The 19,392-nt window shown below is 51.8% G+C and overlaps 2 protein-coding genes across 5 annotated transcripts; both read left to right on the forward strand.

Annotated features, from left to right (window-relative positions):
• Positions 1 to 127: 127 nt before the first annotated feature.
• On the forward strand, positions 128 to 4,895 carry LOC311530837 (uncharacterized protein). Of its 3 annotated transcripts, XM_084647782.1 has the most exons (3): positions 128 to 259; positions 1,240 to 1,404; positions 1,709 to 4,895. In XM_084647782.1, exons 1-3 carry the CDS (start codon positions 133 to 135, stop codon positions 3,199 to 3,201), a joined length of 1,785 nt encoding a protein of 594 aa, XP_084503908.1. In that variant the 5' UTR covers positions 128 to 132; the 3' UTR covers positions 3,202 to 4,895. The 3 variants fall into 3 exon arrangements, with proteins under 3 accessions (XP_084503908.1, XP_084503909.1, XP_084503910.1); XM_084647783.1 differs by lacking the exon at positions 1,240 to 1,404; XM_084647784.1 differs by lacking the exon at positions 128 to 259 and having other exon boundaries at positions 1,250 to 1,429.
• A 103-nt stretch (positions 4,896 to 4,998) lies between these two features.
• LOC311530827 (uncharacterized protein) lies at positions 4,999 to 18,454 on the forward strand. 2 transcript variants are annotated; one of them, XM_084647772.1, is made up of 5 exons: positions 4,999 to 5,279; positions 11,932 to 12,019; positions 12,590 to 12,716; positions 13,693 to 13,806; positions 14,179 to 18,454. In XM_084647772.1, the coding sequence occupies exons 1-5, from the start codon at positions 5,164 to 5,166 to the stop codon at positions 15,687 to 15,689; spliced, it is 1,956 nt and encodes a 651-aa protein (XP_084503898.1). In that variant the 5' UTR covers positions 4,999 to 5,163; the 3' UTR covers positions 15,690 to 18,454. The 2 variants fall into 2 exon arrangements, with proteins under 2 accessions (XP_084503898.1, XP_084503897.1); XM_084647771.1 differs by having other exon boundaries at positions 14,176 to 18,453.
• The last annotated feature ends 938 nt before the right edge of the window (positions 18,455 to 19,392 follow it).

The raw sequence follows: 19,392 nt of genomic DNA on the forward strand, positions 1-19,392 counted from the left end.
TTGTCATACTCTGGACCTTGCAGAGCTTTCTCTTTATTGACTTTCTCCCCTCCCCCCCACCCCCACCCCCACTGAACAGTGGGATTGTGGCTGGGGCAGCAGGTGCTGAGTGGGGGACTCTTGTTGTTTCAGATGCCGGTGACCTTCGAGGAGGTGGCTGTGTATTTCACCCAGGGGCAGGGGGCTCTGCTGGACCCTGCTCAGAGAGCCCTCTACAGGGACGTCATGCAGGAGAACTACGAGATGGTGACCTCGCTGGGTAAGGGATTCCTGTGCCCTTAATTATTACAAGCTGGGAGGTCTGTGTGTATGAAACTGGTCAGTTCTTCCCTGCTCAGTTAGATTAGAGGCAAATGGATCCCAGAGTCCATAGATCTAGTGTGAGAGAGACTTTCATCTCCATGCCACCTTCAATGGGATCTGGGAATCAGAAACCTAATGGACACGCTAATTCATCCCCATCCATCCAGCTTTTAAAGGGGAAGAAGCCCCGTATTGTCTTGTGTGTATTATTTCTCACTTGTTTGTGCAGTTGGTGTGGCCCTGTTGATCCCATGATAGACAGACACAAGGTGGGGAAGGCAGTACCTTTGATTGGACCAAATTTGGTTGGTAAAAGAGAGAAGATTTTGAAGCTTGTTTTTTTATTGTTTTGGATCATTTAATGATCACCTGCTCTGTTCATTCCCTCTGAAGCAGCTGGCATTGGCCACTGTTGGAAGACAGGATACTGGGCTAGATGGACCATTGGTCTGACCCAGTATGGCCGTTCTTATGTTCACCCACAGGAGTTGGCCCAAGAAAAGATATTACGTCACCCACCTTGTGTCTCTTATTTTACACTCTCTATCCTTGTGATCCTCCATTCCTACAGCCCTGTGGAGGGCTCTGGAACTTATGGAGGTTTAGAACTAGGTAGGGGTTTAACACCAGAGCTGTGTCTGCATCAGCAAGTCCCCCAGAGTGCACAGATCCTGGAAACCCCCAGCGATGCTGTGACAGCTCCTTCCCCGACAGACATCTGCCTCTCCCTGGGGGCTCAGAGGCCATGTCCCAATTTGTTAACATTCCACATCTGCGTAATTACATCGACCATGTTCCTGTCCTTTTGGATTCCACAATCCCCCAGCTCAGCACGGGGCAGGTTAAACTCAGGGAATGTTCTTTGTGACAAATACTCTCTCAATACTCCATGCACCTTCATCTTCCTGATTTCCCTCCGCCTCCCCCCCCGAGCAGGATTTCCCATTCCCAAACCTGACCTGATCGCCCGGCTTGAACAAGGGGAAGAGCCGTGGGTCCCGGATCTCCAGGCTCCGGAGGAATCGGAGGTCCCAAGAGGAATTTGTGAAACTGACACACAAACCATCTGGCGAGTGAATGAAAAAGCTGAGACTCCCAAAGGTGGGCTGCTACCGATCTCCTCGAGGTGTGTCTCACCCCACCCAGTCAGGCTGTAGCCAGCTGGTATGGTATCATCATGGCAGATATCACCATGGCTTCCCACCCATCCTTTAGCTGTATGAAGTTTCCTCCTCAACTTTTCTTCCCTAAGAGGGTTTGGATAGGAGATGGAGGCAGAATCCAATTTCTCCGTCTCCCCTACAGTTTCTGTGTAGTGTTTTCCCCACTTTGCTGCTCCCTGTTCTGTCCTTTCTCCCTGGCACAGGGAATGACTCCTGCCCGGACTCTCTCTCTCTCCCAACAGGTGATGAGATGATGATGAGTGAGAACAAGAAGAAGAATCCACAACAGGAAGATCCCAAGCAAGTGGAACTGCAGGGGAACTTTCTGAGAGGAGCGGAAGGGAATTTTTCCCAATCCTTGGAACAGGGAAAAGCTTGGAGAAGTCGGCAGAGGTCAGAGAGGCAGCGGGGAAACCACCCAATGAAGAAAGAGGATAAATCCATTGAATGTGGGGTAGGATGCAAAAATCCCAAGGAAACCACAGCCTCACAGACAAATCCCAAGGAAGAGACACCGTATAAATGTCTCAACTGTGGGAAAAACTTCAGTCAGAAATCGAACCTTATCACTCATCAGAGAATCCACACAGGCGAAAAAACCCATAAGTGCTTGGACTGTGGGGAAAGCTTCAACCAGAGATCATCCCTCATTATACATCAGAGAAAACACACAGGTGAGAGACCGTATAAATGCGATGAGTGTGGGAAAAGTTTTACCAAGAGCTCATCCCTAATGAAACATGGGAGAATCCACACAGGAGAGAGACCTTATAAATGCCTAGAGTGTGGGAAAAGATTCAGTTTGTTATCAGCCCTGACTACACATCAGAGAACCCACACTGGAGAGAAACCCCATAAATGCTTGGACTGTGGGAAAACCTTCAGTGACAGCTCACAGCTTATTAAACATGGGAGAGTCCACACGGGAGAGAGACCTTATAAATGCCTGGACTGTGGGAAAAGCTTCAGTCAGAGCTCACACCTTATTACGCATCAGAGAGTGCACACAGGAGAGAGACCCTATAAGTGTCTCAACTGTGGGAACAGTTTTGCTCAGAGATCCATCCTTCTCAGACATCAGAGAATCCACACTGGAGATAAACCTCACAAATGCCTCGACTGTGGGAAAAGTTTCTCCCACAGATCAACCCTTAGTTCACATGAGAAAATCCACACAGGAGAGAAACCCCACAAGTGCTTCGACTGTGGGAAAAGCTTCATTCAGCGATCGGCCCTTACTACACACCAGAAAATCCACAGAGGAGAGAAACTCTATAAATGCTTGGACTGTGGGAAAAGTTTCACTCAGCGATCAAACCTGATTTCACATGAGATGATCCACAAAGGAGAGAAACCCCATAAATGCTTGGAGTGCAGGAAAGGCTTCCGTCACAGCTCAGACCTTCTTAAACATCAGAGAATCCACACAGGAGAGAAAATCTACAAATGCCTCGACTGTGGGAAAAGTTTCACTCACAGATCAACCCTTACGAGACATCAGAAAATCCATACTGGAGATAAACCCCACAAACGCCTCGACTGTGGGGGAAAGTTTCCTGAGGGTTATATGAGACGATGCAGAAGAGAGAAGACACCCATAAAGGCTTGGACTGTGGGAAAAGCTTCAAGAACAGCTCAAAGCTTGCTAAACATCGGAGACTCCACACAAGAGATAGCTCTTAGGAATAAGAAAAGGAGTACTTGTGGCACCTTAGAGACTAACCAATTTATTTGAGCATGAGCTTTCGTGAGCTACAGCTGCAAATAAATTGGTTAGTCTCTAAGGTGCCACAAGTCCTCCTTTTCTTTTTGCGAATACAGACTAACACGGCTGTTGCTCTTAGGAATACCTTCACTTCAGGAAAAAATTCAGTCAGAGCTCACCCATTATCATATATTGAAGAGTCCTCACAAGAGGGAGACTTTGAATGTGGGGGACGCTTCATCTGGTGCTCTGGGGAATATAAAGCACCAGCAAACCCACTCAGGGTAGAGACCTCTCAGGGTCTGTCTGCACAGCAAAGAAAAACCTGCAGCTGACCCATGACAGCCGACTCAGGCTCGTGGGGCTGGGGCTGCAGGGCTGGTTCATTCCTACGTGAACTTCGGGGCATGGGCTGGAGCCTGGGCTCTGCGACCCTCCCACCTCGCAGGTCCTAGAGAGAAGGCTCCAGAATAAGCCTGGAAATCTATATAGCAATGAAAGAGCCCCATGAGCCCAAGTGGGCTGGCACAGTCCAGCCGCAGCAGATGCCTAGTTGCTGTGTAGACAGACCCTGATTTGCTTCCTTTAGCATGGAAAATGCTCCAAGTGGAGTTAACACCATGCTGGACATCAGAGACTCCTCCACACATGGGGGAAATTCTCTCAGGGCCCTGACTGGGGCTGGCCATGGTGACAAACCCATTTCCTTGTTCCCACACGCATCCGGGGTGTTTGGCTCCCAAGGTTCCAGCTGTCCATCGCTGGGGTGAGGATCCAGCAGCAGCCGAGCAGCAGCTGGTCAGTGACCCTCTGGCTCTGCCTGGTCTAAGCAAACCCCAAGCAGAGGAGGAGAAGCCCCCATCAGCCCCTCCTCCCTCTTGCAGCCCTGGTTGCTGAGCTGGTGGGGGAAGGGAGAGAGAGAAACTCCAGCCAGGCAGAGGGAGCAGCTGGAGAAGTTCCCCCTTCTCCCTTCCCCTCCCAGACAGGATCCCCCTGCCATGGAGATGAGGAGAAGGACATTTGGACCAGGCCCCACCTTCACTCTACACACCTGTCCCCATCCCCCATCTTCCACCAGCCCGTGGGCTGGGCTCCCCAGTTGACCTGGAACTGTTCCCTGCAGGGAGAGTGTCCCTGGGGGCTGGTAACTCCAGAGTCACCCCAACTCGCCCCCCAAACCTGAGTCTCCCCAAAACCGGCTGCCCTGTAGTGTCAGATCCTCCTGAACGTAGCACTCACAGAACTTTAGTAACTTTGCTGCTCTCTTAAAGAGACAGCGCAGAGCCCCACCCTGTTAGGTTAGCTGACGACTTGCACTTCACTGTGATCTGCAGCACTGAGATGGTTTGTTTTAAAACTAAAAATAAGTTTATTCCCATTGACCATAGGGTTAAGGGATGTCTGGTAAGAGTGAAAGGGCCAGGGAGGTTACAAACAAAATGTGCTTTCTAGTGACTACATTTATCTTCAGTGAGGCCGTGCCTTGGTCTCAGCAGGTGTCTTGCCTACATTCAGTGACTGGGGACTTTCGACCTCCTTGGCTGGAAAGTTCCACTTTTCTCAGATGTACAGGAGCTCGGCCCACTGGTAGTCCCATTGGCCCAGTAATGGATGCCAAGCTGGCTTTGCGTCCTGGTTATATCTAAGGTTCACATTTTATCATGGCTATTTTTAGTAAAACTCATGGACAGGTCACGGGCAATAAACAAAAAATCACGGAAACCTGTCTGTGACTTTTACTAAAAGTAATGGGGGGAGGCTTACGGGGTGACGACTGAAGCTCGAGGGGTTTTTTTGGGGAGGGGGGGGATGATGAGAGCCCAATCCTCCCTGCTGCGGAGTGGCTGACAGCTCCAAGTGCCCCACTGCAGCTGAGAGCCCCAGGGGACCCTCCGCCTCTGAAATGGAAAATCTCGTAGAGGTCTCTGAATGTCATGGAATCTGTAACTTCCATGAAATAATCTTATCCGTCCTTATTGCTTCCAAAGGTCAATGACTTCACTTCAGGAGGCAGGAAGTTTTTCTGCAGTTGCGGCTTCCATCTCCCATGAGAGTGGGAAGTGGCATCTTCCACACTGGTTTGCCTGCTGGCTTTGTCTGCCCTTCATGTAAATGTCATATCATTGTCCTCGCTCCATTTACATTGCAGACACATGCAAGCAGGGGGAAGAACCACATTCCTTTGCCTGGGGGAGAGGGGTGATGTAAGCCTTGCCTGACAACACATTTTAAAAAGAAAAGGAGGACTTGTGGCACCTTAGAGACTAACCAATTTATTTGAGCATGAGCTTTCGTGAGCTACAGCTCACTTCATCGGATGCATGAAAGCTTATGCTCAAATAAATTGGTTAGTCTCTAAGGTGCTACAAGTCCTCCTTTTCTTTTTGCGAAGACAGACTAACACGGCTGTTACTCTGAAACACATTTTAAGAACATCTTGCAGCAGGTATTTCTAATGCTTCATGTATTGCCAGTAGGTATATCAGGCCAGAATCTAGCTGATCAGTGAGTTGTTAGTTTCCAGTGACAACTTTTAGGTACTGATCATGGTCCCAGTGAGTTGGGCTGGTCAAGGCAGCTGAAACTCACTGCCAGCTCCCAGGGAGCCTCTGGCATTGGGATGCTCGCAGGGTCGGAGAGGTGCACTGGTTCTTGGGGAGCTGCAAATCAGGGATTTCTGTGGGTATCCAGGGATAGGGGCTGGGGACCCCAGGGGCAGACTTTGAAGGGACTCAGGGGCTGGGAGCTGTTGTTACCCTGCAGGGCAAAGGGCACAAACGAGTCCCTCGCACCAGAGGCTGGTGGAAGCCAGGTGAATCCCAGCCCTGGGTGCTCTGAGCAGCCTCCCAGCACCTCTCTGCCTGCGAATGCACCACTGGGAACCCCTCTGCTGGAGTGTTGGGGCCCAGATGCTTGTGCTTTTGTGAGAATAATGTCAAATGCCACCCAGAAACACCAGCAGAAGGGAGCATGGGGTGATTCCTCCTGGAAACTCTTAGCCCAGGAGTCAGAGCAGCCAACCTGATGTAGGAGACCCAGGTTCAGGGGATACCCACAGCTCTCAGGGCAGTGCTCTCACCATGGGGTCTCCCAATGTCAGGCTTCCCCCATTTCCTGTTTTACTTTGGATTTCATTGCAGAGTCCTTGGGAAAGGGGACGGGGCCCTCCCAGACGGTGCCCCAACCCCCAGACTGCAGAGTCAGTCTTTCGCTCTGGTCTGGCCTAGTGAATGTCCCACCCTGGCTGGGCACAGAGGGGCCTTTGATGAAGATCTCTTCCCAGCACAGACCCTGTTGGGGGAGCAGCAGCTGCTCAGTCCAAGCTCCCAGATCCCAATGGAGCTTGTGACCCAGGACAAAAAACAGACAGATTGAGAGCAGCCTCCTCTGTCTCTCTTTCCCACCTCTGGATACAACAGCTACTGAATCAACTCCCCCCACTCCCCTCCCCTCCAGACTCCCAACCCTGGAGGGATCCAGTGCAGTCAGGGCTGGATTAAGGGACAGGCCATATAGGCAGGTACCTAAAACCCTATTCCTGTGTGTGTTGGGGGTCGCACAGGAGCCTGCTCCTTGGGGAGAAGGAGCAGTGCTGGCTGCCCCACTGCGCACTCTGGAATATCCCAGGCCAGCCCCCATTTCAGAAGAGGGGGCACCAGGGCAAACTCGAGTGAGTGCTGTCGGCACCTGGGGGGGGGGCAGGGTCGAAATGGAGTGAGTTGTGCTGTGATCCCCATGCACCAGGGCAGAAGTAAGCAGAGCACCAGTCCCTGAACCAGACCTGCTGGAGTTTGCTGGTGATGTGCAGGTGTGTGAGAGGGAGCTGCGGTCAGTGCCCACATGGGGGAGCCAGCCGGGAGAGGAGCAGAAGGGATCCCTGGTTGGAGGTGGGGGGGGGGGGCAGACCTGAGAAGGTTGGGCCTAGAACCTAGGGATGGGTTAATCCAGCCCTACAAATAACTCCAGGAACCTGATGGCAAAGCTCTGAAACCTCCATGACCCGAGCTGGTATCTCTGGCCCAGGGCTGGTAGCCAGTGAGCCTGGTGTGGAGAGAAGAGACCAGCTCTGATCAGCTGCTCCCTGTGCCAGTCTGTTACCAGAGTGGATCATAGACAGAGTCAGTGTCATTGAGAAACATTTCGCCTGCAGCTCTAGGTCTGGACTGCATCTGAAGAAGTGGTGTTTTACCCACGAAAGCTTATGCCCAAATAAATCTGTTAGTCTCTAAGGTACCACCAGACTTCTTCTTAGCTCTGGACTGTCTCTCTAGGACCAGGACCCCGATCACCCCTGTGTTCCTGTAGATCAGTGGTTCCCAAACTTGGCTTGTGGCTTGTTCTGGGTAAGCCCCTGGTGGGCCGTGAGACACTTTGTTCTGCAGGTACGGCCACTTGCAGTTCCCAGTGGCCGTGGTTCCCCGTTCCCGGCCAATGGGAGCTGCGGGAAGCGGCGCGGGCTTGGGGACTCTCTGGAACAATGCCCAGTCCCCACGGAGCCCCCGGGATCTGGGTCTCCTGTCTGTCCTCCCACAGCCTCATTGGCCTCTGTGCACGATGCCTCCTTGATGCGGAGAGAAGCTGCGGGAGCCAAGGGGAGGTGAGGCCCGCAAGAGGCAGGGTCTGTGGCGGGGGGGCTGCAGGGCAATGGAATCCGCTTGTCGCTAGGACCCAGGAGGAGCTGCCTGCGAGCCAGCAAGTGAATCGGATTCGGATTTCGTTGCCGTTGCGGGGACTCTGGCTCCCGGCGAGATCCCCGCGCCCCGGCGGCTGGTGCTGGGAGCCCGGAGCCCGGGCTGCAGCCGGGAGAGGGGAACCTCCAGCCGGGCCCTGCCCGCTGCTCCCCGGGAGCCTCTCCCAGGGCAGAGCCCCCAGCCCGGCCAGGGCCCCTTCCCGGCCCGGCCCCTGCCCCGGGGGGCCCCGCTCGGAGGGAAGGTAAGAGAGACCCGCCCCCCCCCGTCACCCCCGGGCTGCTCCCCGCGGAGCCGGCTGCGATTCCCTGCCCCGGGCCCGGGAAAGCTGCCGCCAGCCCCCGGTGTGTGCGGGACCGGGGGAGCCAGGGGCTGGGACAGACACACGTGGGAGGGAGCCGGGAGGGGGCTGAAGAGGGACTGGAGGTGGGAGGACAGGAGGGGATTTATAGGTGGGAAGGGAGGTGTGAGGGGGTAGGGGGCAGAGGGGGCGCTGCGTGGAGAATGAGGCAAGGCAGGAATTATGACGTGATTGGAATAACAGAGACTTGGTGGGATAACTCACATGACTGGAGCACTGTCATGGATGGTTATAAACTGTTCAGGAAGGACAGGCAGGGCAGAAAAGGTGGGGGAGTAGCACTGTATGTAAGGGAGCAGTATGACTGCTCAGAGCTCCGGTACGAAACTGCAGAAAAACCTGAGTGTCTCTGGATGAAGTTTAGAAGTGTGAGCAACAAGGGTGATGTCGTGGTGGGAGTCTGCTATAGACCACCGGACCAGGGGGATGAGGTGGATGAGGCTTTCTTCCGGCAACTCGCAGAAGCTACTAGATCACACGCCCTGGTTCTCATGGGTGACTTTAATTTTCCTCATATCTGCTGGGAGAGCAATGCAGCGGTGCATAGACAATCCAGGAAGTTTTTGGAAAGCATAGGGGACAATTTCCTGGTGCAAGGGCTAGACGAGCCAACTGGGGGGAGCTTTTCTTGACCTGCTGCTCACAAACAGGGAAGAATTAGTGGGGGAAGCAAAAGTGGATGGGAATCTGGGAGGCAGTGACCATGAGTTGGTTGAGTTCAGGATCCTGACACAGGGAAGAAAGGTAAGCAGCAGGATACGGACCCTGGACTTCAGGAAAGCAGACTTCGACTCCCTCAGGGAACGGATGGGTAGGATCCCCTGGGGGACTAACATGAAGGGGAAAGGAGTCCAGGAGAGCTGGCTGTATTTCAAGGAATCCCTGTTGAGGTTACAGGGACAAACCATCCTGATGAGTCGAAAGAATAGTAAATATGGCAGGCGACCAGCTTGGCTTAACGGTGAAATCCTAGCGGATCTTGAACATAAAAAAGAAGCTTACAAGAAGTGGAAGGTTGGACATATGACCAGGGAAGAGTATAAAAATATTGCTCGGGCATGTAGGAATGAAATCAGGAGGGCCAAATCGCACCTGGAGCTGCAGCTAGCAAGAGATGTCAAGAGTCACAAGAAGGGTTTCTTCAGGTATGTTGGCAACAAGAAGAAAGCCAAGGAAAGTGTGGGCCCCTTAATGAATGAGGGAGGCAACCTAGTGACAGAGGATTTGGAAAAAGCTAATGTGCTCAATGCTTTTTTTGCCTCTGTCTTCACGAACAAGGTCAGCTCCCAGACTGCTGCACTGGGCATCACAACATGGGGAATAGATGGCCAGCCCTCTGTGGAGAAAGGTGGTTAGGGACTATTTAGAAAAGCTGGACGTGCACAAATCCATGGGGCCGGACGAGTTGCATCCGAGAGTGCTAAAGGAATTGGCGGCTGTGATTGCAGAGCCATTGGCCATTATCTTTGAAAACTCGTGGCGAACAGGGGAAGTCCCAGATGACTGGAAAAAGGCTAATGTAGTGCCAATCTTTAAAAAAGGGAAGAAGGAGGATCCTGGGAACTACAGGCCAGTCAGTCTCACCTCAGTCCCCGGAAAAATCATGGAGCAGGTCCTCAAGGAATCAATCCTGAAGCACTTACTTGAGAGGAAAGTGATCAGGAACAGTCAGCATGGATTCACCAAGGGAAGGTCATGCCTGACTAATCTAATCGCCTTTTATGATGAGATTACTGGTTCTGTGGATGAAGGGAAAGCAGTGGATGTATTGTTTCTTGACTTTAGCAAAGTTTTTGACACGGTCTCCCCCAGTATTCTTGTCAGCAAGTTAAAGAAGTATGGGCTGGATGAATGCACTATAAGGTGGGTAGAAAGTTGGCTAGATTGTTGGGCTCAACGGGTAGTGATCAATGGCTCCATGTCTAGCTGGCAGCCGGTGTCAAGTGGAGTACCCCAAGGGTCGGTCCTGGGGCCGGTTTTGTTCAATATCTTCATAAATGATCTGGAGGATGGTGCGGATTATACTCTCAGAAAATTTGCGGATGATACTAAACTGGGAGGAGTGGTAGATACGCTGGAGGGCAGGGATAGGATACAGAGGGACTTAGACAAATTGGAGGATTGAGCCAAAAGAAATCTGATGAGGTTCAATAAGGATAAGTGCAGGGTCCTGCACTTCGGACGGAAGAACCCAATGCACCGCTACAGACTAGGGACCGAATGGCTAGGCAGCAGTTCTGCGGAAAAGGACCTAGGGGTGACAGTGGACGAGAAGCTGGATATGAGTCAGCAGTGTGCCCTTGTTGCCAAGAAGGCCAATGGCATTTTGGGATGTATAAGCAGGGGCATAGCGAGCAGCTCGAGGGACGTGATCGTTCCCCTCTATTCGACATTGGTGAGGCCTCATTTGGAGTACTGTGTCCAGTTTTGGGCCCCACACTACAAGAAGGATGTGGAGAAATTGGAGAGAGTCCAGCGAAGGGCAACAAAAATGATTAGGGGTCTGGAACACATGAGTTATGAGGAGAGGCTGAGGGAACTGGGATTGTTTAGTCTATGGAAGAGAAGAATGAGGGGGGATTTGATAGCTGCTTTCAACTACCTGAGAGGTGGTTCCAGAGAGGATGGTTCTAGACTATTCTCAGTGGTAGAAGAGGACAGGACAAGGAGTAATGGTCTCAAGTTGCAGTGGGGGAGGTTTAGGTTGGATATTAGGAAAAACTTTTTCACTAGGAGGGTGGTGAAACACTGGAATGCGTTACCTAGGGAGGTGGTAGAATCTCCTTCCTTAGAAGTTTTTAAGGTCAGGCTTGACAAAGCCCTGGCTGGGATGATTTAATTGGGGATTGGTCCTGCTTTGAGCAGGGGGTTGGACTAGATGACCTCCTGAGGTCCCTTCCAACCCTGATATTCTATGATTCTATGGTTCTATGATCACTGTACAGGGGAAAATTGTGGAGCCCACAGGACACAGGGCTGGAATAGAGGGAAATCTGGGTGGTGGGAACTAGTGAAGGAAAAGGGGGTGATGTTGGGGGAGGGGACTGGGGAGGCCGGAAGGGGAATGGGAGAGCAAGAGGAGGCTGGCTGGGGAAGGGAGAGAGAGGCCAGTGAAAAGGGAGAGCGGTGGTGAGAGGGACAACGGCAGCTTCCCCATGCCATGGATTCAGATCTCAGCCACACCAGTGTCAGACCCCGTCACTGCTGGCTCTGGCAGGGGGTGAGTCCAGTTGGGCCGATGAGATCAGCTGTCCCTGGGGGCTGCCGGGGGAGTCCAGGGCAGCTCATTCATCAGGTGTGGTCACCAAACTAGAGGGCTCTGGCTATTGCTAAGGGAGAGGAGGAGGCTGGTATGTCTCTGTCTGCTCCTGATATTAGAGCCCTGGAGTTGAGCTTCCTGGGGCAGATGCTGCTGCCTCCTCCATTGTGATCTGGGAGTCCAGACTGAGCAGCTGCTGCTCCCCCAGTGGGGTCAGTTCTGGGGAGAGACCTTCATTAATCCCCCTCTGTGCCCAGCCCAGGAGGGGACTTTCTCCGGTGGCTGGAACCAGCCCCAGGGGGAGCCCTGAGCTCTGCCCTCACCAAATCCTGAGCTGGAGCCTGCAGGACCAGTCTGTCTGCAGGGAGAGAGCCAGGGGGGAATCGGGGTGTGAAATGGACTCAAGCCCCTTCTGAAACCTCCCCCCGTCGTCGCCCCTCTTGCCCTGACAGGCTGAAGAATCACGTCCAAGTTTCGCTCCAGATCCTCCCGTCTTCCAGGGGACAGGGAAGGGAAATGGCTGTGATGGAGCCAGCTCAGGTAGGGGATTTTCAGGGAGCTGCAGGGGGGGTTGCTGTAGAGGAGGAGGGGCAGGAAAGACACAGGGTGAGGCAGGGAGGGTTGAGGGTGTGATAAACCTGCTGGGAAATGTTCAACCTGGGCCTGATTTTCTGAACAGGCCCATGGTCAGGGGGGAACATTCCCCCATTTCTGAAACAGGAAACGCCCCTGGGCAGGGCTGGGAAAAGTGACCAGACTCCCAGTGCTGGAGCCTGACCCCACTGGCCAGAGGCTGCTGTGAAATACAAAGGGAAGCTGTCGGGATTCCTGTCCCTGTCCCCGGCTCAGAGCTCTGCTTCCCGTATCAGCCTGTGGCTGGCAGGCGAGTGGGAAATGAGAAGACCCTGCCCTGCTCCGTGTGCTGGGGAGACAAGGAGCTCTCGCCTTCTCCCACCCTCTGAAGCCTCCTGGCTGCTCTGAGCAGGCTGGGGTGGGATTCTACTACTCTGGTCTTCCCAGAGCTTCCATTTCTTTATCCTTCCTCCTGTGTGACTCCTGGGATTGTGGCTGGGACAGCAGGTTCTGAGTGGGGGACTCTTGTTGTTTCAGATGCCGGTGACCTTCGAGGAGGTGGCTGTGTATTTCACCCAGGGGCAGGGGGCTCTGCTGGACCCCGCTCAGAGAGCCCTCTACTGGGACGTCATGCAGGAGAACTACGAGATGGTGACCTCACTGGGTAAGGGATTCCTGTGCCCTTAATTATTACAAGCTGGGAGGTCTGCATGTATGAAACTGGTCAGTTCTTCCCTGCTCAGTTAGATTAGAGGCAAATGGATCCCAGAGTCCATAGATCTAGTGTAAGAGAGACTTTCATCTCCATGCCACCTCCAATGGGATCGGGGAATCATAAACCTAATGGACATGCTAATTCACCCCATCCATCCAGTTTTCAAAGGGGCAGAAGCAGGGTATGGTCCTGTGTGTATTATTTCTCACTTGTTTGTACTGTTGGTATGGGCCTGTTGGTCCCATGATAGACAGACACAAAGTGGGGAAGGCAGTACCTTTGAATGGACCAAATTTGGCTGATGAAAGAGAGAAGCTTTTGAAGCTTGTTTTTCATTGTTTTGGATCATTTAATGATCATCTGTTCTGTTCATTCCCTCTGAAGCAGCTGGCATTGGCCACTGTTGGTAGACAGGATACTGGGCAAGATGGACCTTTGGACCTTATGTTCACCCACAGGAGTTGGCCCAAGAAAAGATACTTTGGGTTTGGAGTGTTGAGGAGTGTTATGTCACCCACCTTGTGTCTCTTATTTTACACTCACCATCCCCTATGATCCCCCATAGCTGGAACTGGCTGCAGCCAGAGGGCTCTGGAGGTTTAGAACTAGACAGGGGTTTAATATCATAACTGTGTCTGAATCAGCAAGTCCCCCAGAGTGCACAGATCCTGGAAACCCCCAGCGATGCTGTGACAGCTCCTTCCCCGACAGACATCTGCCTCTCCCTGGGGGCTCAGAGGCCATGTCCCAGTTTGTTAACATTCCACATCTGCGTAATTACATTGACCATGTTCCCGTCCTTTTGGATTCCACAATCCCCCAGCTCAGCACGGGGCAGGTTAATATTCAGGGATGTTCTTTGTGACAAATACTCTCTCAATACTCGAAATACACCCTCATCTTCCTGATTTCCCTCCCTGAGCAGGATTTCCCATTCTCAAACCTGACATGATCGCCCGGCTGGAACAAGGGGAAGAGCCATGGTTCCTGGATATTCAGACCTCTGAGGAATCGGAGATCCCAAGAGGCAGCCGCACAGGTGAGGAATTGGTGAAACTGACACACAAACCATCTGGCAAGTGAATGAAAAAGCTGGGACTCCCGAAGGTGGGCTGTTAGCCAGCTCCTGGGGTGAGTTTCACCTCACCCAGTCAGGCTGTAGCCAGCCAGTATGGTATCATCACGGCAGAGATCACCGATGGCTTCCCACCCATCCTTTAGCTGTATGGAGTGTCCTCCCTGACTTTTCTTCCCTGGCAGTGTGTAGATGGGTTGTGGAGGCAGAATCCAATTTCTCCGTCTCCCCTACAGTTACTGTGTAGTATTTTTCCCTCTGTGCTCTTCCCCGTTCTGTCCTTTCTCCCCGCCACAGGGAATGACTCCTATCTGGATTCTTTCTCTCCCCTAGCAGTTGATGAGATGATGATGAGTGAGAACAAGGGGAAGAATCCACAACAGGAAGATCCCGAAAAAGTGGAACTGCAGGGGAACTTTCTGAGAGGAGCTGAAGGGAATTTTTCCCAAACTTTGGAACAGGGAGAAGCTTGGAGGAGCCAGCAGAGATCAGAGAGGCAGCGGGGAAACCACCCAGTGAAGAAAGAGGATGAATCGGTTGAATATGGGGTAGGATGCAAGGACCCCAGGAAAAACACAGCCCCGCAGACAAATCCCAAGGAAGAGAAACCCTATAAGTGTGTCAACTGTGGGAAAAGCTTCAATCAGAAATCGAACCTTATCACTCATCAGAGAATCCACACAGGAGAGAGACCTTATAAATGCCTGGACTGTGGGAAAAGCTTCAGTCAGAGCTCACACCTTATTACGCATCAGAGAGTGCACACAGGAGAGAGACCCTATAAGTGTCTCAACTGTGGGAACAGTTTCGCTCAGAGATCCATCCTTCTCAGACATCAGAGAATCCACACTGGAGATAAACCTCACAAATGCCTCGACTGTGGGAAAAGTTTCACCCACAGATCAACCCTTAGTTCACATGAGAAAATCCACACAGGAGAGAAACCCCACACGTGCTTGGACTGTGGGAAAAGCTTCATTTGGAGATCTGCCCTTGCTACACACCAGAAAATCCACAGAGGAGAGAAACTCTATGAATCCTTGGACTGTGGGGAAAGTTTCACTCAGCGATCAAACCTGATTTCACATGAGATGATCCACAAAGGAGAGAAACCCCATAAATGCTTGGATTGTGGGAAAAGCTTCCGTGACAGCTCAGACCTTCTTAAACATCAGAGAATCCACACGGGAGAGAGAATCTACAAATGCCTCGACTGTGAGAAAAGTTTCACTCAGAGATCAACTCTTACCAGACATCAAAAAACCCATACTGGAGATAAACCCCACAAATGCCTCGACTGTGGGAAAAGTTTCATTCAGAGATCAGCCCTTACTACACACCAGAAAATCCACTCAGGAGAGAAACTCTATAAATGCTTGGACTGTGGGGAAAGTTTCACTCAGCGATCAAACCTGATTTCACATGAAATGATCCACAAAAGAGAGAAACCCCATAAATGGTTGGATTGTGGAAAAAGTTTCATTCAGAGTTCAAACCTGATTTCACGTGACATGAGTCACAAAAGAGAGAAACTCCATAAATGCTTGGATTGTGGGAAAAGCTTCCGTGACAGCTCAGACCTTCTTAAACATCAGAGAATCCACACAGGAGAGAGAATCTACAAATGCCTCGACTGTGGGAAAAGTTTCACTCAGAGATCAACTCTTACGAGACATCACAAAATCCATACTGGAGATAAACCCCACAAATGCCTTGACTGTGGGAAAAGTTTCTCTCAGAGGTCAACCCATATCAGACATCAGAAAATCCATACTGAAGACAAACCTCACAAATGCCTCAACTACAGGGAAAAGTTTGATGTGGAGATCAAACCTGATTTCACGTGAGATGATCCACAAAAGAGAGGAAACCCGAAAAGGCTTGGACTGCAGGAAAAGCTTCAAGAACAGCTCAACGCTCACTGAAACATCAGCGGCTCCACACGGGGGAAAGCTCTTAGAAATACCTTGACTGTGGGAAAGATTCAGTCAGAGCTCACCCATCATCATATATTGAAGAGTCCCCACAAGAGGGAGACTTTGAATGTGGGGGAAGCTTCATCTGGTGCTCTGGGGAATATAAAGCACCAGCAAACCCACTCAGGGTAGAGACCTCTCAGGGTCTGTCTGCACAGCAAAGAAAAACCTGCAGCTGACCCATGACAGCCGACTCAGGCTCGTGGGGCTGGGGCTGCAGGGCTGGTTCATTCCTACGTGAACTTCGGGGCATGGGCTGGAGCCTGGGCTCTGGGACCCTCCCACCTCGCAGGTCCTAGAGAGAAGGCTCCAGAATAAGCCTGGAAATCTATATAGCAATGAAAGAGCCCCGTGAGCCCAAGTCAGCTGGTATGGACCAACCACAGCAGGTGCCTAGTTGCTGTGTAGACAGACCCTGATTTGCTTCCTTTAGCATGGAAAATGCTCCAAGTGGAGTTAACACCATGCTGGACATCAGAGACTCCTCCACACATGGGGGAAATTCTCTCAGGGCCCTGACTGGGGCTGGCCATGGTGACAAACCCATTTCCTCGTTCCCACACACATCCGGGTTTGGCTCCCAAGGATCCAGCTGCCCATCGCTGGGGTGAGGATCCAGCAGCAGCCGAGCAGCAGCTGGCCAGTGACCCTCTGGGTCTGCCTGGTCTAAGCAAACCCCAAGCAGAGGAGGAGAAGCCCCCATCAGCCCCTCCTCCCTGCCGCAGCCCTGGTTGCTGAGCTGATGAGCCACAAGTGGGGGAAGGGAGAGAAAGAAACTCCTCCAGCCTCTCCCTCTGCCTGGCTGAAGTTCCCCCCTCTCCCTTCCCCTCCCAGACAGGATCCCGCTGTCGTGGTGATGAGGAGAAGGACATTTGGGCCAGACCCCACCTTCACTCTACACACCTGTCCCCATCCCCCATCTTCTACCAGCCCCTGGACTGGGCTCCTCCACTTACCTGGAGCTGTTCCCTGCAGGAGGAGTGTCCCTGGGGGCTGGTAACTCCTCCCTCCCCAAATCCCCTAGGGCGCTGGGTTCTGGGGGATCAACCATTAAGGGACCAGGCCGGTGGGTTGTGGGGAGGACACTGGGGGCTGAATGGTTGGGGCTGGTGGAGGTGGTAAGCAGGGAAACCTGTTCGCTGGGGTATCGAGTGTTTGGGGATGATGGGATAAGAGGCGAGGGAGAGCACAGGGGTAGAGAGGTGCTGCCTCTCCTCACTCACCCCCTCTGCCCCTTCTCCCTGCCCCCGCTGCATTCAGACAGCACCACGGAGAGGGGCTGATTCCCACTGGGCCTTTTGTAGGGGGAGAAGTGGTGGGGATTAGCTAGCACATGTCCTCTGCCCCTCCCCCACTCTTCCTAGTCAAACTGACCCTGAGCATCTTATTGATCCTGAGCCCCCATTAGCAAAGTGATTGTCCGAGTCACTGAGTTCTCCTGCGGGGATCCCTTGTCCCCTTCCGAGATGGTCTCACTTTGCTCCGGGTGGTGTGTGGAAGGCAGGGGCCCGGCTCCTTGGGGCTAGCATTCCCTGTGACAGACTGAACTTTGGGGTGAGCATCTGTTTGATCAGATAGAAAAGAGAACTTCTAATGAGGGTAGGCCCTAGTTCAACCTTTCTGATTTTGGTTTTGCACGTGACCATGTGACTCCATCATTCCTCTTGTTTCTGTTTAGATCTCTTGTGTCTCTTCCAATAAATTTCCTTTTGTTTTGCTGTCAGCAAATTCCAGTGCTGTGTGATACCGGTGCAGTGGTCTCCAGTCAAACTGGTCTAGTGATGTGATGCTGTGGGGTTCAACCCAGACCAGTGTCTCCGCCTGCCCTGTAATCCTGGGTGTGTCTCTCTGGTGTGCAGCCGTGGTTCAGAGCCTTCACACCAGCAGCCCGCGCACAGCACCGGCACCTCTCACTGGCTTCCACCAGCTTTGGTTCCTCTTTTCAGAGTCACCCCAACTTGGCCCCCAAACCTGAGTCTCCCCAAAGCCATCTGCCCCGTAGTGTCAGATCCCCCTGAGCATAGCACTCACAGTAACTTTGCAGCTCTCTTAAAAAGACAGCGCACGGCCCCACCTTTAAGTTGGTTAGCTGAGGACTCACATGGGACTGAGATGGTTTGGGTTTGTGTGTGTGTGTGGGGGGGGGTTTGAGAAAACCTGGATTTGTGCAGGAAATGGCCCAACTTGATTATCATGCACATTGTGTAAAGAGTTGTCACTTTGGATGGGCTATCACCAGCAGGAGAGTGAATTTGTGTGGTGGGGTGGAGGGTGAGAAAACCTGGATTTGTGCTGGAAATGGCCCAACCTGATGATCACTTTAGATAAGCTATTACCAGCAGGAGAGTGGGGTGGGAGGAGGTATTGTTTCATATTCTCTGTGTGTATATAAAGTCTGCTGCAGTTTCCACGGTATGCATCCGATGAAGTGAGCTGTAGCTCACGAAAGCTCATGCTCAAATAAATTGGTTAGTCTCTATGGTGCCACAAGTACTCCTTTTCTTTTTGCGAATACAGACTAACACGGCTGTTACTCTGAAACCTGTCATTGTAAGGAGAGTGATCACTTTAGATAAGCTATTACCAGCAGGAGAGTGGGATGGGAGGAGGTATTTTTTCATGCTTTGTGTGTATATAAAAAGATCTTCTACACTTTCCACAGTATGCATCCGATGAAGTGAGCTGTAGCTCACGAAAGCTCATGCTCAAATAAATTGGTTAGTCTCTAAGGTGCCACAAGTACTCCTTTTCTTTTTGCGAATACAGATTAACACGGCTGTTACTCTGAAACCTGTTGTAAAACTAAAACTGAATTTATTCCCATGGAACCTAGGATTAAGGGATGTCTAATAAGAGTGAAAGCAAAACAAAAGGTTACAGACAAAACATGCTTTGAAACATACATTTAACTGCAGTAAGTTACCGTCTTGGTCGAAGCAGGTGTCTTGCCTAGATTCAGTGTCTGAGGACTTTCAGCCCCCTTGGCTGGAAGGTTCCACTTTTCTCAGACATACAGGCCCTGTGGTATCTGCTCAGTGATGGATGCCAAGCTGGCTTTGCCTCCTGGTTATAGTTTCTAAAGTTCAATGACCTCGCTTCAGGAGGCGGGAAGTTTTTTTGCAGCTGCTGCTTCCATCTCCCATTGAGAGTGGGAAGGGGCATCTTCCACTGTGCTTCGCCTGCTGGCTTTGTGTGCCCTTGGTTTAAATGTCATTTCATTGTCCTCACTCCATTTACATTGGAGACAGGTTCCACCAAGTGGAAGAACCACATTCCTTTGTTTAGGGCGAGGGTGACATAAGCCTTGCCCGACAAACACATTTTCAAAACAGTTTCCAGCCTGTGTTTCTAATTCTTTGTGTATGGCCCATATGTATCTCATGCAAGCATATGACTGATCAGTGAGTTATTAGTTTCCAATGACACCTTTTTAGACACAGAGTATGGCACCAGTGAGTTGGGTTTGTCAAGCCAGCTGAAACTGACTTCCAGCTCCCAGGGAGCCCCTGGCCGTCTGGCATTGGGATGCTCTCAGGGTCAGAGCGGTACACTAGTCCTTGGGGAACAGCTCACT

The sequence above is a fragment of the Lepidochelys olivacea genome (assembly GCF_965140295.1).
Source record: "Lepidochelys olivacea isolate rLepOli2 genome assembly, chromosome: 14".
NCBI classification, from domain to species: domain Eukaryota; kingdom Metazoa; phylum Chordata; order Testudines; family Cheloniidae; genus Lepidochelys; species Lepidochelys olivacea.